The 16,489-nt window shown below is 44.0% G+C and overlaps 1 protein-coding gene across 1 annotated transcript in view; it reads left to right on the plus strand.

Moving 5' to 3' along the window:
- Positions 1-16,489, plus strand: part of Nhlrc2 (NHL repeat containing 2) — a 51,883-nt gene that overhangs the window by 26,093 nt on the left and 9,301 nt on the right. Inside the window, exons 6-8 of the mRNA XM_005352523.2 lie at positions 9,696-9,795; positions 14,789-15,020; positions 15,514-15,636. Of these exons, the coding sequence (XP_005352580.1) occupies positions 9,696-9,795; positions 14,789-15,020; positions 15,514-15,636 (455 nt within the window). The remainder of the gene's footprint in view (positions 1-9,695; positions 9,796-14,788; positions 15,021-15,513; positions 15,637-16,489) is intronic.

The raw sequence follows: 16,489 nt of genomic DNA on the forward strand, positions 1-16,489 counted from the left end.
AGTGTATTCCTACCTAGCTTATATCTTAAATTAACCCATTTCTATTCATCTGTGTGTCGCCACGAGGCTGTGACCTACCAGAAAGGTTCTGGCCTCCTTCTCCTTCAGCAGCTACATGGCGTCTGTCTGACTCCACCTTCTTTCCTCCGCTATCTCTGCTTGGATTTCCTGCCTTGCTATATTCTGCCCTGCCATAGACCAAAGTAGCTTCTTTATGAACCAATGGAAATAAAACATATTCACAGCATATAGAGTACTTGCCTACTGTTACTAGAACAAGGCCTGGGAATTGAGATTTGTCATACATTAAGAGTGCTGCTTGCTGCTCTTCTGAAAGACCTGTGCACTCACTCGCGTTGGTGTTCACAACCACCTGTAACTCTAGCTCCAGGGCATCTAAGAGTAAAACAGAAGCACAAGGCACACAAGCTAGTTCCAAGTTGGAGGACAGGGATGTATACTTCGCTGCTGTGAGGCTGTCTATGGGAAGGGTGTAGACACAGATGGGCAAAGAACCAGAAATGTGCAACTTATATCATGTCTACCAGAATTTCATTGCTTAAAATCACAGTGCACTTAACTAAGGTAAATTACATAATGGCCAAGGAGTATTTTGAGTTTTATCCAGGCTAAAAGCTTTTCGGTTGTACCTTGTAGTGTGGTGTTGCTGGTTGTGTATCTTTGTATTAAAAATACACTCATCTTCTCCCTAAGAAAAATTCTAACTCTGTTGACAGGTATTCTGTTAGGTTCTAAGTCAAGTGACATGCCATTTGAGATATGCATTTATTAACCCTAGTTTTCAATTCTGCTTTAGCTCAGCTCATAGCTCTGCCTTTAACTTAGTTCTGAACACATTTTGTGGTCGTTTGAATGAGAATGACTCCATATGCTCACACTTGAGTGTCTGATCCCTTAAGACACTTGAGAGCATCATCCACTCCAGAAAATGCTTCTTCTTAAGCTCTTTCTAATGTTTTAAAAAAAATTATAGTTTCCTTATATTTTATGTAATTCATGAATGTGAGAAGACAGAATTACCAGAAAGAAAACATGAGAAATGGGTTAGCTTGTAATATCTTTAAATAGTGGATTGTGTGTAGTGCACATGCATGGACCATGCACATTACTACGACCTAATTCTCTGTGTGATGCTGATGTCTGTGATGGGCTCATCTTTTAGCAACTGTTTACTATGATCCCACTGGTGCCAGACCACATGGGGTCTAGGTCAGAACCTGCCAATGCTGAGCGCTTCCCATGGTCCCGGGTTCAGAAGCCTTTATAGAAAGGACAGTGTGCTTGAGTCCACCAGCCGCCTCTGACTCTGATCAGCATTTCTAGATACAAACCCAGCTGTTCTTCCCTCACCTATAATGGTTAGAATCCAGCCCAAGTGTGCTCAGCTGATGGTTTGTAGACAAAATGTAATTTGGCCTTTACATACTGAGATATATCACATGACATCCATTAATGTTCTATGAAATACCAGTAAATATTTTGTTTTAAATATAATCCAATGATGCAGGCATGTTTAAAGGGATACATTTTATGCATTGTGGCCAGTGCACTTTTTATTTTGAAAAACAACTGTATCTTTATACCTAAAATTTGACAGAAGATTCTTTTTATATACAGTGATTTTATTGAAAAAAATTTGACATACAATATGCTCTAATCATGCTTTCCCCTGTCCTGACTCCTAATTCTCCCCATCATCCCAACTCCTCCTAGTCTTCCTCATCATCCCAACTCGTGGTCCTCCTCATCATCCCAACTCCTCCTAGGTCCTCCCCATCATCCTAACTCCTCCTAGGTCCTCCCCATCATCCCAACTCCTCCTCGTCCTCTCCATCATCCCAATTCCTCCTAGGTCCTCCCCATCATCCCAACTCCTCCTAGTCTTCCCAGTCATCCAACTTTACCTCCTTTCTTCTTCTTTCTTTAAAAAACAAACAGGTTAACAAACCACAAGAAACCCACACCACACATACACACACAAACAAAACCTCCACAAAAATCAGAAACCATAGTATTCAAGCAAAGACCAATAAGACCAAAAGAAAACAGTTCCAAACAAAGCAAAATGAGACATGAAAAGTCTACAAAAGAATGGTTGAGTTTGTTTGTCTTGATTACCTACTGCTAGGCCTGGGGCCCATCCTAAAGTGTGGTTTGTATACCCAGTGAGACTCCATTGGAGAAAACTGTTTTCTTTAGCAAGCAAGCTTCAGTTGCAAATAGCGTCCTGCTTAGCGGTGGGCACTCCATATCCATTTTCCCATCTTAGTGCTGGGACCCCATCTGTCTTGAACTAATATGGGCCCTGTGCTGCCATTTTCTCTGAATTCATCTGTCCATCTGTCCTGTTGTGTCTGGAGGACCCTCCTTCCTTGGAGGCTTCCACCCCCCTAGTCCTTTAAAGCTTTCCACTTTCTCTTGTACAGAGATCCCTGGGGCCACAGGGATGCTTTCAGAAAGATTTCCCGTTTAGGACCGAGTGCTCCAAAGTCTCCCACTGCATTGTCCAGGGTTAGTTCCCGGCTCCTGTAGGAAGAAGCTCCTCTATGAGAAGATTCTTAAATTATCTCATTTCAGGTTAATGAGGTAAAATTTACAAATGCAAATTTTGTTCTTACTATGTAAAACTGTGATTTCTGATAAATGCGTATACTCATGTCACTATGACCACAGTCAAGATAAGGGGTGCTGCATCATCCCAGAAAAGTTCTCTCATACCATTTGCTCAGTCTCCCCACGTCACCACGCCCAGTCTAGCCACTGGCAGCAGTGGTCTGTGCTTCCTCAATACAGTGCTCTGTGTCTGCTTCTCCACTGAGCTAACACTGCCAAGGTCTTGCCTGCTCTGGTTTGCTGTTTGTTGTTGAGAAGCAGTGCAGTGCGTGGCTCCTCACAGGCCCTTTGGTGGCTCTGGTTGCTGGGAGCTATAATACACTAACCAGTTCACTAACATTTGTGGTTCCTGTTGTTTGTGGTCATGATGCATTTGCTTCTGTTGGGTAGATGCCTAGAAGTGAAATTGATTGCTGTTGTTTTCCAAAGTGGCTGTTTTCTTCAGTCCCGAGTGTGTGCTTAAAGCTCTTTCCTCCGCCTGTAGGACTTTGCTTAAATTTCTCTTAACACAGCTGTGCTGATTTCTTGTGTTTTTCTGAGCTGAGAAAATGGTTAGCCTTCATTTCAGAAGGTAGTTCTACTTCACAGGTAAGTGTGGGCTGAGCTTACATAGTTGCTGAGCAGTTTGCTCTACTTTTTGCACTTGGTCTTTTGTTTGTAAGGTGTGTGCTTTCTCTGTTTTGAGGCCTCTGCTTTTGGTTTTCAGCAGGTTGGCTGTTAATCCTGAGTTAGCCCACCTGGACTGCTGTGGTGTGATGCCTTCCTTTTCAGTAGTTTGGTGTCCTTGATTCTTTTCTAGGAATCCTGCTATCTCTGCACATCCTCACTTTGTGTTCCTTTCTGACTTGGTAGACATGCAGCTGCTCAGGTCAGATGCCTCGGCCCTCTGTCCCAGAGCCTTTGCACCTTCCCTTCCTTTCTCCTTGTTTAGGTGACTTTGCTTGTCTGTCTGCAGGACTGCCTGTCAGCTGATGGCCCTGTTTTGAAGGGTTCTTCATTTCTAGTACCATGCATTAAAGAGAAACAGTTTGCTCTGCTGTTGGTTCTACAGAAAACTCCCATCCTTTAGGACCGCTGGCTCCCTCTTCCAGTCCTTAGAAGACTTAAGTCGGAGTCTGAGAACAACTCTCGTGAATTTAATTCATTGTTTTTGTGCCTGAAAAGTGGATGTTGTGGTCATCCACATCTCCTCGTCTTCCTCCTCTTCTGGCTTTCATGTTTGTCTCCTGTAATATTTGACTAGAACTATAAAGGCTGCGATAAATAGTGCTTGTGTCATCATGGGGAACTACGTTTGGATGGAAGCTGTGCTTGGCCGGGTTTTATTATAGCTGAGATTACTGCTTGCCCTGGAGCTGCCCAGGTCCTCTGGGTGGGCTGTTGGGTGGTGCCAGTGTGGGAAGTGGGGATCTAGCCTGTGGGTCCTATTGATGGCATTCTCTACCCTCAGTGTTGTGTTCTGTCATCCCACGACACGGAGCCACATAGCGGTGCTCTCTGTACGCTTGCATCCCCAGAGCAGTCTTCTGGATTGGCTCTGGACTTGGCTGTCCTCGCTGCTGTGCAGTCTTGGGAAGACCATTAGCCCAGCTGGGGAAAGAGGTGTGCACTGCTGCTCCTTCCTCCTTCATGACTCCACCGTGCTTGTGGCTGGCAGAAGTCCTCCACTCTGTTTATACTATAGATTCTACAAGGCCAGCAGGAGGATGCTGGCCACAGTAGCTTAAAATAAGGCAGAATTTTTCAAAACTGGACTTTGGATTTATTTTTTTCAAATTTCTTTTATTGACTCTATTCCTATTTTTTAAACTGTTTTAGTAATCTTTGTTGATAATTAATGTTTTTTAAAAGGCTTTAGACATTAGAAGGGGTCAGCTAGCTTCATATCATGAAGTAAAAACCTGCATGTAAAGCTGAGCATCTTGTGCATAAAAACTCCTCTAGATAGAGGGGCTGGAGTGTCCACGGGCCAGAGGGAAAGATGCCAGCAAAGAGACAGAGCACAAGTTCCCATCCAGAATGCTTTCTTTCTTCTGCCAGCACCAACGAGGTAGATCGCCAATGAACTCAAGCTCCGGATCTGGCTGTTCAAGTTTTTAAAGCATTACTTAACCTCTCTGAGTTTCAGTTCCTTCATAAAGGAAGATGATGACAGAAGGATTCCCCAAGCTCAGCGCCTGTGCCAGAATGCATTCTCATGGTTATTTTTATCCCTTCACCGATTGGTGTTTCTCAGAAACTCCAAAAGACCAGATCATAAGCTGACACAGCCTGTACATTTGTGTCTATCTCACTGTTGGAACTTGTAAAGGAAACCAGTGTGCAGGCCAAGAACAGACAGTTCCCAAACTTTCTGACAGGCGCACTTTGACCTTTCGTGTGTAGTGAACCACCTGAGCTGACCTGCCCTAGTTAGAGACCCAGACTGCGGAGACCGCATTGATCCTTCAGGCAGGTGTGCTCCAGCAGAGCGCTCCTTTGCAAAGCTCCTGTGTAGGCTTTAGTCTAAAGACTCCGAAGTTGAAAATAAACTTTGCCTGACTCACCCATCCTAACGTTTCATCTCTCCTGCACCATGTTTCTCTTTTGGTTTGTTTGGGCAGAGTGTTGCTTGTGTGGCACAGTCTGGCCCAGAATTGACTGTGTCCTGAACCCTGTGATTTTCCTGCCTTGGCTTCTTGAGTGCTGGGATTACAAGTGTGCTCTACATACCCAGCGAGAGAGGCGGGGCCGGTGTTAGGTGTGAGCAGAGTGCCCCGATGGTGCCTTAGGCTCAAACTGATCCAATTCCTCATCCATTTTAAATGAAGAGCCAACAGAATGTGCTAGTGCATTGTGTGGCCTGTGAGAAAAAGTATGAAGGAGGGTGACGTCAGGGCTCACAACCCAAGAAGCAAGATGGGAAGCCAAGTTGTTCATGGTGGTCCTGTAATGGTGGTTGGTGAAGAGGGCACGTGCATACTTGTGCAGTGTTGTTGGCCCTGTTACAATCACGCACCAACAGTGTGCAGGTAGTTTATTCTCTGAGCGCATCCCTAACCTTGCTGAACTCACTTGCAGTTCTAATCCTGTCACCTGCTGATACTTGCAGTTCCACTGAAAATATTTGCATTTTTCGTTTTGTTTTGCACGCTAGGCCTTCATCTGATGTTATATAGAGGTAATGATAAGACTCTTGTTTATCTCATTTCTGTTGGCAAAGATGTGTTCATAGAGTTTTCTTCATTAACTGTGGTGGTTGCTATCAATTCTTTTGAAAGTATTCTTTATCAAATTAAATGGGTTATCTGTGGATCTTAGTTTCCTCAGGGTTTTTGAAACTAGAACCATTAAAAGGTACTGAGAGACTGTATTTTCATCTATAGCTTGAGAAGTCTCAGCCCTGTGAGACACTAAGCCTAGCTCCATTGTAAATTATCTGAAAAAAAAAGCAAAGTGAAATCACAGGTGTGTAATTCAGCTACACTTACATGTCTTTAACATTTAAAAAAGAAATAGAAGTTATTTATAATAAAATAAGGATTCATTCTGTGACTGCTCCGGCCTGGCCTTGGTTACCATACAAGGTAATGTCTGTCTCTGTGTAAAGCTGGCTTTAAACTGAGATTTCATCCCCTTCAGTGTGCTGATCTTGGAGGAAGCAGCACAGGTTTGCATTGATAGCAGACTTGTTTAATTAGAGACAAATTATTAGCAGTATTAGAAAGATCAGCCTTCATTAGGATAACTTCAGGGCTTCTGGAAAAATGAGAACATTTTTCTGCTGTTGACCAGGGGAAAGGTTACTTACTCAGTAAGTGTTTGCTGAGAATCTGCTATGGGAAGCCACTGTTTTAGTTGTTGGCAGTGAAGATGAATGAAGCAAAGCTTCTTCCCTCTTTGAAGTGCTGAATGGAGGAGAGCAGCAAACAAGCTGCACATAGGATGGTGACAAGCACCACAGGAAACAGTGATGCAGGGTAATAGGTCAGATGTGTGTGTACACATGTGCATGCATGCGTGCTCGCCACTCACTCACGAACAAGCTGTGTTGGGTAGGGAAGCAAGAAAGAAGTCTTGAGTTGAGTTCCATGCTAGGGGCTGAAGGTGAAAGTCCTAGGAGGAGAGAAGAGGAACAAAGTTGGTGTAGGAGCTGAGCAGATGTTGTGTGGTGCCCAGCATGTGCGGTCCTGTGTAGAAGCTGAGCAGATGTTGTGCGGTGCCCAGCATGTGCTATCCTGTGTAGGAGCTGAGCAGATGTTGTGCGGTGCCCAGCATGTGCAGTCCTGTGTAGAAGCTGAGCAGATGTTGTGTGGTGCCCAGCATGTGCCGTCCTGTGTAGAAGCTGAGCAGATGTTGTGTGGTGCCTAGCATGTGTGATCTTGTGTAGGAGCTGAGCAGATGTTGTGTGGTGCCCAGCATGTGCTGGTCCTGTGTAGGAGCTGAGCAGATGTTGTGTGGTGCCCAGCATGTGCTATCCTGTGTAGGAGCTGAGCAGATGTTGTGTGGTGCCCAGCATGTGCGGTCCTGTGTAGGAGCTGAGCAGATGTGCGGTGCCCAGCATGTGCCGGTCCTGTGGTGGTACTTAACTTCCAGAGCCTCTGTTCATCGTCCAGGTCATCTTTTGAGATGGGCAGTCATAGCATCGCAGAAATTTCAGCCAGTATTCAAATCTGAACTGTTTGGCTCCTCAGCCATGGGAGCAATGCTTGTTTCAGAGGCTGTCACAACTCGAGGTGCATAATTTAGATCCATTAAGAGAATTAGGAGGGCTTCAGACTATAACTGTCTACTGTTCTTTGTGTGTTAGTCTAATATGTTACTGGATAAATACAGGCTGTGGAGTATCGTGAGTGGGGAACATTACTGATTATTTAAAGTATTATTCATTTCTGCCTTTTATTTATATTTCTTACTGAAGCTTTTATTGTATTTTGCTGTTCATTTCCTTAGTTAATAATGCCACTATCTAATCAGGAGCATGAACTCATTGTCATTGATCGATGTGATGAGTTTATAGTCGTAGATTTGTGCCGGCTTTAGCACAAGTGAGCAGTTGTAGACTGAGTGCTTTGTCAGGTGTCGTCTGTTGTGGGACAGCAGCAGTCAAACTCCTGTGGGAGACATTGTGTCGGACTCTAGGACGTGTGGCCTTGTAGACGCAATAGTGCTTGCCTAATGCAGCATGCTGTAGAGGTAAGAGCCAGTGCATGGAATAATGGTCATGGCTGACATTTGAGTATTGTTGCCTGTAGGCACTTTTCATCCGAATGTCATCATATCTGAAATAACAGAATATTTTATTAGCTGAGATGACAGTCATTTTAGTAGTCCCAGAGAGTAGTAGACCTAGAATAACTGAAGGAGCAGTGTGGTGTGTAAAACATTAGTTGTGCACATCTTTGATCTAGTTTTAACGTGATAAAGCAGAGACTGAGTCCCCATAATACACGGACAGCAGTGTGCCCGTTCATACACCTGCATCTGCAGGCGTGACTGTGTGAAGGAGGTAAACTGAGATACTTTCTATCATAGCAGCTAAGAACAGAGGACATCAGCACATCAGAGCTGAAGCATAGATTTTTCTCTCGGCCTGGCTTGGGCCCAGAGTTCAGTCCTTTCCTTTACTAGCCGCTGGCTTGACCTGCTGTCCTCTCCCTGCATAGTTGCTCTTCTGGAGTTAGGCTTTCTAATAGAGAAAACCGTAATGAGTTTTGGGGAAGCACTTGGCATTGTAGCATCTGTAATTATTTGAGAACCATCATTATTGTGGGTTGTCTTTGTTGTTACTAAACTAAAAGGTGCTTAAAAATTATTACTAATTAAGGAAGAAATACCCTTCTCATCACAAAATACTTGAAGTTAAAGAGATTACAAATAAAATAACTTTCTATAAGATAATGTGTTACCAGACTTCTTTAGTTAAAATGTCTGTTATTTCAGAATACCTCCTAGTTAAATTAAATGGGTTAACTGAGTTAATCTGAGAAGTAGAACTTTGTTCCTTTCTAATAAGTGTTACATCATTCAGTGTCTAGAAGTAGAATGGAGAAAGCAGTGCAGTCAGCAGCTGTACTATAGTGTGTTGTCCTCTTGGTCTGATAAGCCCAGGCTGAGAGGTGGCTCAGTTGCTAAAGGGTTTGCCATGTGGTGTGTATCGGAACTCGTCTGCAGCACCCACATAAAAGCCCGGTCACTGAAGCATGTCCCTATAGTTCCAGCACTGGGAGACTGAGACAGGAGGATACTTTGGGCTTCCCAGTAGTCAGCCATAGCAAGCTCCAGGTTCAGTGAGTGCCTGTCTACTAAGGGAATGAAATAGAGCGTGACTGAAGAAGACTCAACATTGACCCCTAGCCTCCATGTTCACACGCGTGCACTTTTCCACAGACACTCCCATAAATTCTATAACCAACTAGACAAATGGATTTTTAAATGACTGTTGTACTTTGTGTCTAAATGTCAAATCTCATATGGTCATAAAAGACACATTCCTTATACTTTTTGTTGTCATTTTGTTTTAACATAGAGTCTCTACTTTCTTTGTAGCCCAGGCTTGCCTGGGACTAGCTGTGCAGTCTTAACAGGCTTCCAGCTTGAGCTGTTCCCCTCTGGCCCCAGGCTCCGGGCTGCAGACTTGTGCCACCGCCCTGCTCTGGAAAGCATCTTTTCTTGCATAGAAATTGCAGGGGTTTCTTACATAATATTAGCCTACTTTTTTGTGTCACAAAGTTTTGTTTATGAATCAGTGTTTAAAAGCATTGTTTCCAGAGGTGCAGGTTGACATTCTGCTACTAAGAATGTGTGGATTTGATTGAAGGAAATGGAAATGCTAATGGCTTCGATTTTGTCATTACAGTTTGTAAACATGTATTGAATTATCGCCCTGTACTGCATTTAATTAAAAACCATTACAACTCTGAGTTCTGGTGAGAGGATGGATCTGTAGACTGATCGCTCACTAAGGAGCGTTTTCCAAAACAGCTGACTTAAAAATTAGTATCAGCCATTGAATTTCCATTTCTGAGAAGTGTCATACTAATCTGATAGATATATAATACATGCAACGTACTTTTTTGAAGGTTCAGAGGTCCAAAGAAATAACATCCTGTGGATAGCCATGGCTGGGACTCATCAAATATGGGCGCTCCTCCTGGACTCTGGCTCCCTGCCAAAGAGAAGGTAAGTGACTACTGTCCTCTTCGGGGTCCTTTGGGTGCCCTTCCCCAGGTCATCATCCTCATAACACCTGCTGCTGTACTTGTCAGCATGTGCTGGCCACACACTGTAGGAAAGCTTGGAGCAGGGTTTCTTGCTCACTCATGTAGAGTCCCTGGGGAGCACTGGTCCCCAGGCTGAGGAAGCAGCTGCTGAGGGGTAGGCAGTGAGTCACTAACTGGCTCCCGAAGCTGCTGCTCAGAAATGACATACATCACTTGGACTTGTATTTCATCAGCCATGATTAAGCTTTGTGGCTGCATCTAATTCCTAAGAGCCTAGGGGAGGCCTTTCTTCCAAGTACCTAGAGAGAGAACTAGAAATGATTAGGTGGGGCTTTAATTCTTTGCCACAGAACAAGTGTCTGTGGTCACTCCTTCAGGTGGCTGAGTGCTGCATGGTTACCGCTCAGACATAGTCAGGCCTGAAACTGAATCCCAGCTGCTACTTACTGTATAAGCATAGGCAAGCCCCTTTAGCTCTCTGTCATTTTCTGTCACCGCATGTTCTTGGGTCACCTCATGGGATTGATGCCACTGTTGGGCCTGTGAGGATGAGAGGCAGTATCTCTCCACTGTCTCTTACTTCTCCCTCAGCCTCATGCAGATCTGGCCACTCTCCTCTGTGGCTTCACTCTGTGCCTTCTCTCTCACCTCTCTTCTCTTGGCTCACACTTATCTTTAACTTGTTCTTCTTACTAGAAAGCAGTCTTGCCCCACTATGGTTGTATGTCTAGTACAGAACAGCTCAGTAAGAGCTTTAGAGTAAGAAAACAGGTGAAAGTCCTGGTGAGGTTTCTATTGGGATAAACACCATGCCCAGAAGCAGCTTGGGGAGGAGAGGGTTATTTCAGCTGACAGGCTAGTTTCTCCTGGAGGAGCCGGAGGAAGCAACATAACAGTGGCCATTAGGAAATGCTGCTTACTGCCTTGCCCAGTTTTATTTCTTATACACCTCAGTACCATGTGTCCTGGAGTGGCATCACCCACAGTGGGCCCTTTCATAATAGTAATCAGTCAAGAAAATGACACATAAGTTTGACCACATGGCAGTCTGATGGAAGAGTTTTCTCAACTGAAGTTCTTCCTTCTCTGTAACATGAAGGAGCAGGCTTGTTGGGGTTTCTGTCCTGCCTTGTTCCCACAGCTAATAGCCCCAAAGAAAATCACACAGAGATCTCCATAAGTTATAAAACTGATTGGCCCATTAGCTCAGGCTTCTTATTTGCTCTTGTAGCTTATGTTAACCCATTATTCTAGTATATGTTAGCCCCGTGGCTCGGTACCTTTTTCAGCGGGTAGATCACATCCTGTTTCTTCCATGGTCTGGACAGGATTGGAGAGGAATGGACTTCCACCTTCCCAGCATTCTCCTGTTCTTTTTCGCCCCGCCTCTACTTCCTTTCTGGTTGACCTGCCTATACTTCCTGCCTGGCCAACCAGCATTTATTTAAAACATGATTGATAGAATACAGACAATTCTTCCACACCACTTCCCCCTCTTTTTTTTTAAACAAAGGAAAATATCCATAGTTCATTTTTTGAGAATGTGGGTGTAGTATTCATGGCTACTTCTGGTTGGTTGGGGGCGCTGATAAATCTTATGGGGACCTAAAGAAAATTTAAAGTTATGATCAAGTCCTGACTGGAGTATCCTGTGAGGCTTGATCATTTCAGGCAGCATCTTGAATCTGTTCTGGATGTAGAACTCAGACATCTGGGCCATCTGTTCCTACAGGAGATTTCTCAGGTGGTCTTCTGTGATCAAACCTGATTTTCCTTAATTCAGAATGAATCCACAGTCTTTCGTTTTCTGTGGAAACAAAAGCAAAATCTCTTCTCCAAAGTAACATACCTTTTGACTTCAATTTTGAAGTCAAGGTATTTTCAAAATACCTATCTTGGATTAATTCAGCAGCATTTATAAACAAATATCTTTTAGCAGCTGTTGCTCGTTCCTCGGCATTCAAAAAATTCAAACAGAGCATAATAATGTACAGTATCAAAATTTTCTATGTGTTTTCCATCTTTATGCAGCTTTACTTTAACCTCTATTTCTTTTACTTTTACTGTTTGAGACAGGTTCTCTGTATATCTTCGGCTGTCCTGGAATTCCCTCTGTAGACCAGGCTGTCCTTGAACTCATAGAGATCCTCCTGCTTCTGCCTCCCAGGTGCTGGGATTAAAAGTGTGTACCACCACACCCAACTACTCTCTTTCTTTTTTATTTTAAGGACTTTAACCTTTTTTTCAAGCCTGCATATATGTTTAACACACTGTAAACCATTTAGAGGTTTTTTTGTTTTTTTTTTTATTCTCTCCAATTGATCCGTAGTCAGACAGCCTGCCTGAAAGAGTCAGAGTTTGCCCTGGCAGGATGGCCCAAAAAGCTGGCCTTTTAAAACAGCACGGCCTTTTTCCTGCTAATGGCTGAAAACCGAAAAGCATTTCATCAACACTATTTAAGTGTTCATGGCAGGACTCTTAAAAGAGCTGCAAAGGGTGAGAAATGACAGAAACGGCTACCTAAACAGTCACCCAAGGTTCCTCTGCAGTGTTGGGGCATCCATTCATCTTCATCCTGCAGGCCTAGAGTTCTGTGAAGTAGGGTTTTGAAGGACTATCCTGCCGGTTCTTGGCAAGGTTCTGTAGTCACTCCCTTTTGCGTCCTGCTGTGTCTGCAATAGAGGGAGGGGCACTTTCTTGCCCAGTAGGTTTTTTTTTTTGTTTGTTTTTGTTTTTTTTTTTTGTTTTGCCACAAACAAAGTAAACTCCATGAAGAGTTTCTTCCATGCCCATCATTTTCTCTGAAGTAGATTTGTGCTGCCAGGAGCAGACATGTCTCATTGTCATAAAAGAAGGAACATATGTTATTGAAACATCTTAAATGACATTCTGTAGACCTCTGAAGTATTTGAAGACCTATTTAAAATATCTGTTTAACCTTGAAAACATAATTAATATAGATACAAGGGGTATTTTTGTTTTTTGTTATTGTTGTTGTTTGATCAGGACAGGGTTTCTCTGTATAGTCCTGGCTGTCCTGAAACTCGCTCTGTAAACTAGGCTCAGAGAGAGCCATCTCCCTCTGACTCCCAAGTGCTGGGATCAAAGGCTCCACACTGGGCTCATCACCATTATCTTTATTAGTAGAAAGGGATAGCTGTCTAGCAATCAAGATCTCAAAATGTCTAGGGGTGGGTGTAGAACACAGTTGTGGAATGTTTTATGACAGTCATGCATCTAGAACAGTGATTCTCTACTTGTGGGTCATGACCCCTTTGGGTCCAATAACCTTTTCATGGGGTTCGTCTAAGACCATTGGAAAACACAGGTATTTACCATGATTCATAACAGTAACAAAATAGAGTTATGAACTAACACTGAAAGTAATTTTATGGTTGGGGTTACCACAGCATGAGGAACTATATTAAAGGGAAGATGCATGAAGACTATTGAGAACCACTGATCTAAAACATTTCTGCTAGGTACCATATTAGGCAATAGAGATGAAATGATATGCTCTCTGTTAAAGCTGAAATGAAGACATGCCCAGCCTCAGAAGAATTAGATCAGTGAACAGTGAAAACTGGAGAAATCCTGTGTCGTTAGAACCTCTGTAGCAGGTTCTGAAGTACCCTGGAAGGGCTGCTGCAGTGGAGGTCTTCTGAGCCACCACTCATGCCGTGATGTCAGGACAAAGGTTGTCACACCTGGAGTCCTTTAAGAGACTAGAGCTTTCCAGAAGCTGATATAGAAAGTTCTAAGCTGAGAAGTGACTTGGTTAGATCTGTATTCTTGAGAGAATCCTTCTAGTATTCAGAGTGGAACAAGGTGTGACTCAGGAGGCTATAGCTGTCTTCCAGGCCAGAGACAATAGTGACGTGAACACTGTGGTCACCAGTGATACATGAGGTGTGACTATACCAGCACTCACAAGTGACAGCAGCAGAATATGCTGTCAGGGCTGCCTGTGTCTCCCCGTAAGAAGGGGTGTCAATATTTATAATAGGAAAATGGTTGCTCAAGTTACATTGACCTGCATCTTAATTTTGTTGGTGGATTACTCCAAAGTTAGTACAGCACTGCACAGACTGTGTCTAGTGCAGATTCGCAGGGAGTAGTGACCCCTAACGCGTTAGTGTCTCTGCTCATCCACTTCATTATCATAGGGTTCCTGTATGTTGTGACTTCCTCCCTTGCAGTGTAGGTCTTGTACATATTTCTCTGGCCATGTTTCGTGCATTCTGTGCTCTTGCCTTCCATCACCTGCTTCTGCTTGCTTTAGCATTGAGCAGGTACCAGTTCAGAGTCTGGTCACATTGGACTTCTGTGTGACGTGCCATGTTTGGAGATGGAGAACACAGTCTCTCACTTTGCACTTGAAGTCAGCTTCCTCTTTCTCGGTACCATGTCTTCTTAATCCTTTTGGCATAAATTTAGAAATCAAGGTGTAAACTTTCTCTGCATTACAAAAGGAATCATCACAGTCTTTCTTTTCAACTTTTTGAGACATGATCTCGGCAGCTGTTGCTCTGCGCTGCTCTCAGTAGGCTGTCCCCAGTGTGGAGAGGAGATGGTCGTACAGTTGATCATTTAGTGCAGCAGAGTCGTTATGTCGTTTCTGAAAATGGTCATGCTTGTAGAAGACACAGGCGTTTTTAAAGAAAACTAGTCTCTTTATTAATAAATTCCCTTCTAGAACTGCTGTTCTATGAAACTAAGAAGTTAAAATGAGAATAAAATCATCTCATTATTTCATAATAACCTGATCGTTATTGTTGATCCAGGGATTTAGAGGGTGACTTCAGTAGTTAGTATACCGAAGAGAAGTGAGCACTGCACAGTGGCTCACCAAGAGCATGGCTGGACAGACAGAGTAGTGGACAGGCAGTCATCACTGCTTCTGTGGGTCTATTACATTCCTTTTGTAACTTGTGCCTATGCTTGTCTTTCAGTGAGCTAGAGAAAGGAACCTGCCTGCGTGTTGCTGGGAGCGGCAATGAAGAGAACCGTAACAATGCATACCCTCACAAGGCGGGGTTTGCCCAACCTTCAGGTCTCGCTCTAGCCTCAGAAGATCCCTGGAGCTGCCTCTTTGTGGCGGATAGTGAGAGCAGTACAGTGAGAACCATCTCACTCAAAGATGGAGCCGTGAAGCACCTCGTAGGAGGAGAACGAGATCCCATGGTAAAGAAGTCACTATGTGCAGTTCCCTGGATTTTGAGCTATTCATAAAATTTAGGAGGTTCATTCCTAGCCTATCCGTGATAGAATGTAGTTAACCCAGAGACAGTGACTGTAAAGAAACTCAAGTGAGGCCTTGAAAAGGGACCCTGCCTGATTACACGTAATGCTGAGGCTCCCTTAGAGCATCTGATAAAGTAGCTGCTGTGGGACAGCAGAGAGACTGCTTTGGGTGTAGCGGTGGACTGGACAGAGCACTAGACTGCAGACTTGGCCTCTTCCTGAGCAGACGCTGGCCTCTGTGAGTGCCACAGCAATCAGCCCGCAGACCCTCGCTGCACTCTCCAGTCTGTGTCACACTCCCAGCTCCCCACGGAAACCAGAGCTTCCCCTTTAGCTTTACTAACACGACGACCTTAGGGTTCACTTTATCTAACAAAACACTGAAAGTTTTTAATAACTGCTGTTTCTTTCTCTTTAAAAAATACAATAAAAGAATTTATTTGCTTTTGGTGATATTGATGGAGTAGGCATCAATGCGAAGCTTCAGCATCCGCTCGGGGTTGCATGGGACGCGAAGAGGAATCTGCTCTATGTGGCAGACTCCTATAATCATAAGGTGAGTCTCAGCTGAAGACACGGGGCTTGCTTTTGACCCAGGTGCTACCTGCCAGTGCCACTCTAGTGCAGAGAGCAGCTGTAGCCCTCGGAGCCTTGTGGTGTCTGAACTGAGGAAATGCTGGCTAATTCTTGTGCCTGTGACTTAAATGTATGAATGTGACCCATCAAAGCTGCTCGGTAAGGAAGTCAGGAAACAAGGAGATGCGTTAGGGAAAGTGTGAGCACAGGTGTTGGAGTTGCGTTTTGTTGCCACAGTAAAACTGACCAAAGGCAGTGTAAGAGGGAGATTCATCTGGCTCACACCCAGGTTAAGGCCGTCCCAGAGGGAAGTCAGGGCAGGAAGTAAAGGCAGGCCTGCTTGCTACTTGCTCACAGACCCAGGCTCACCTGACCAGGGATTGGCCCTACCCATAGTGGGGTGAGCCTCCCCATATTAATAAACAACAGTCTCCTCACAGACATGCCCACTGGCTTTCCTTGATTGTAGCTCCCTTTTCTGTTGACTCTAGAGTGTGTCAGGTTACCAGTTATGCTCACAGGGGCACTAGCAGATGAAGAGTTTTGAATTGTAGCATGGTGACAGTGACCATGAGCAGTTAAATCCATCCTGAGCACCTTTTTCTCTTCCATCTGGTTGTCTCTGCTCTTCCTACAGAGTTCTTTGTGGCAAGACTTCAGTTTAACAGAAGCAGCAATCCTCAGACAGTGTTCTCAGGGAGTTGGGTTAGCTGTGTTCTCTAAGAGGCAGAAAAGGCTGTTTTTAATTCCATAGGGGAAATCCTGAAATTAACAAGAAACTATGATATAACTAAGATTTTTTTAAAGGTTTTACTAGGGATGAAATAGCTCCC

This window comes from Microtus ochrogaster, chromosome 8 (genome assembly GCF_000317375.1).
Source record: "Microtus ochrogaster isolate Prairie Vole_2 chromosome 8, MicOch1.0, whole genome shotgun sequence".
NCBI classification, from domain to species: Eukaryota; Metazoa; Chordata; class Mammalia; order Rodentia; family Cricetidae; genus Microtus; species Microtus ochrogaster.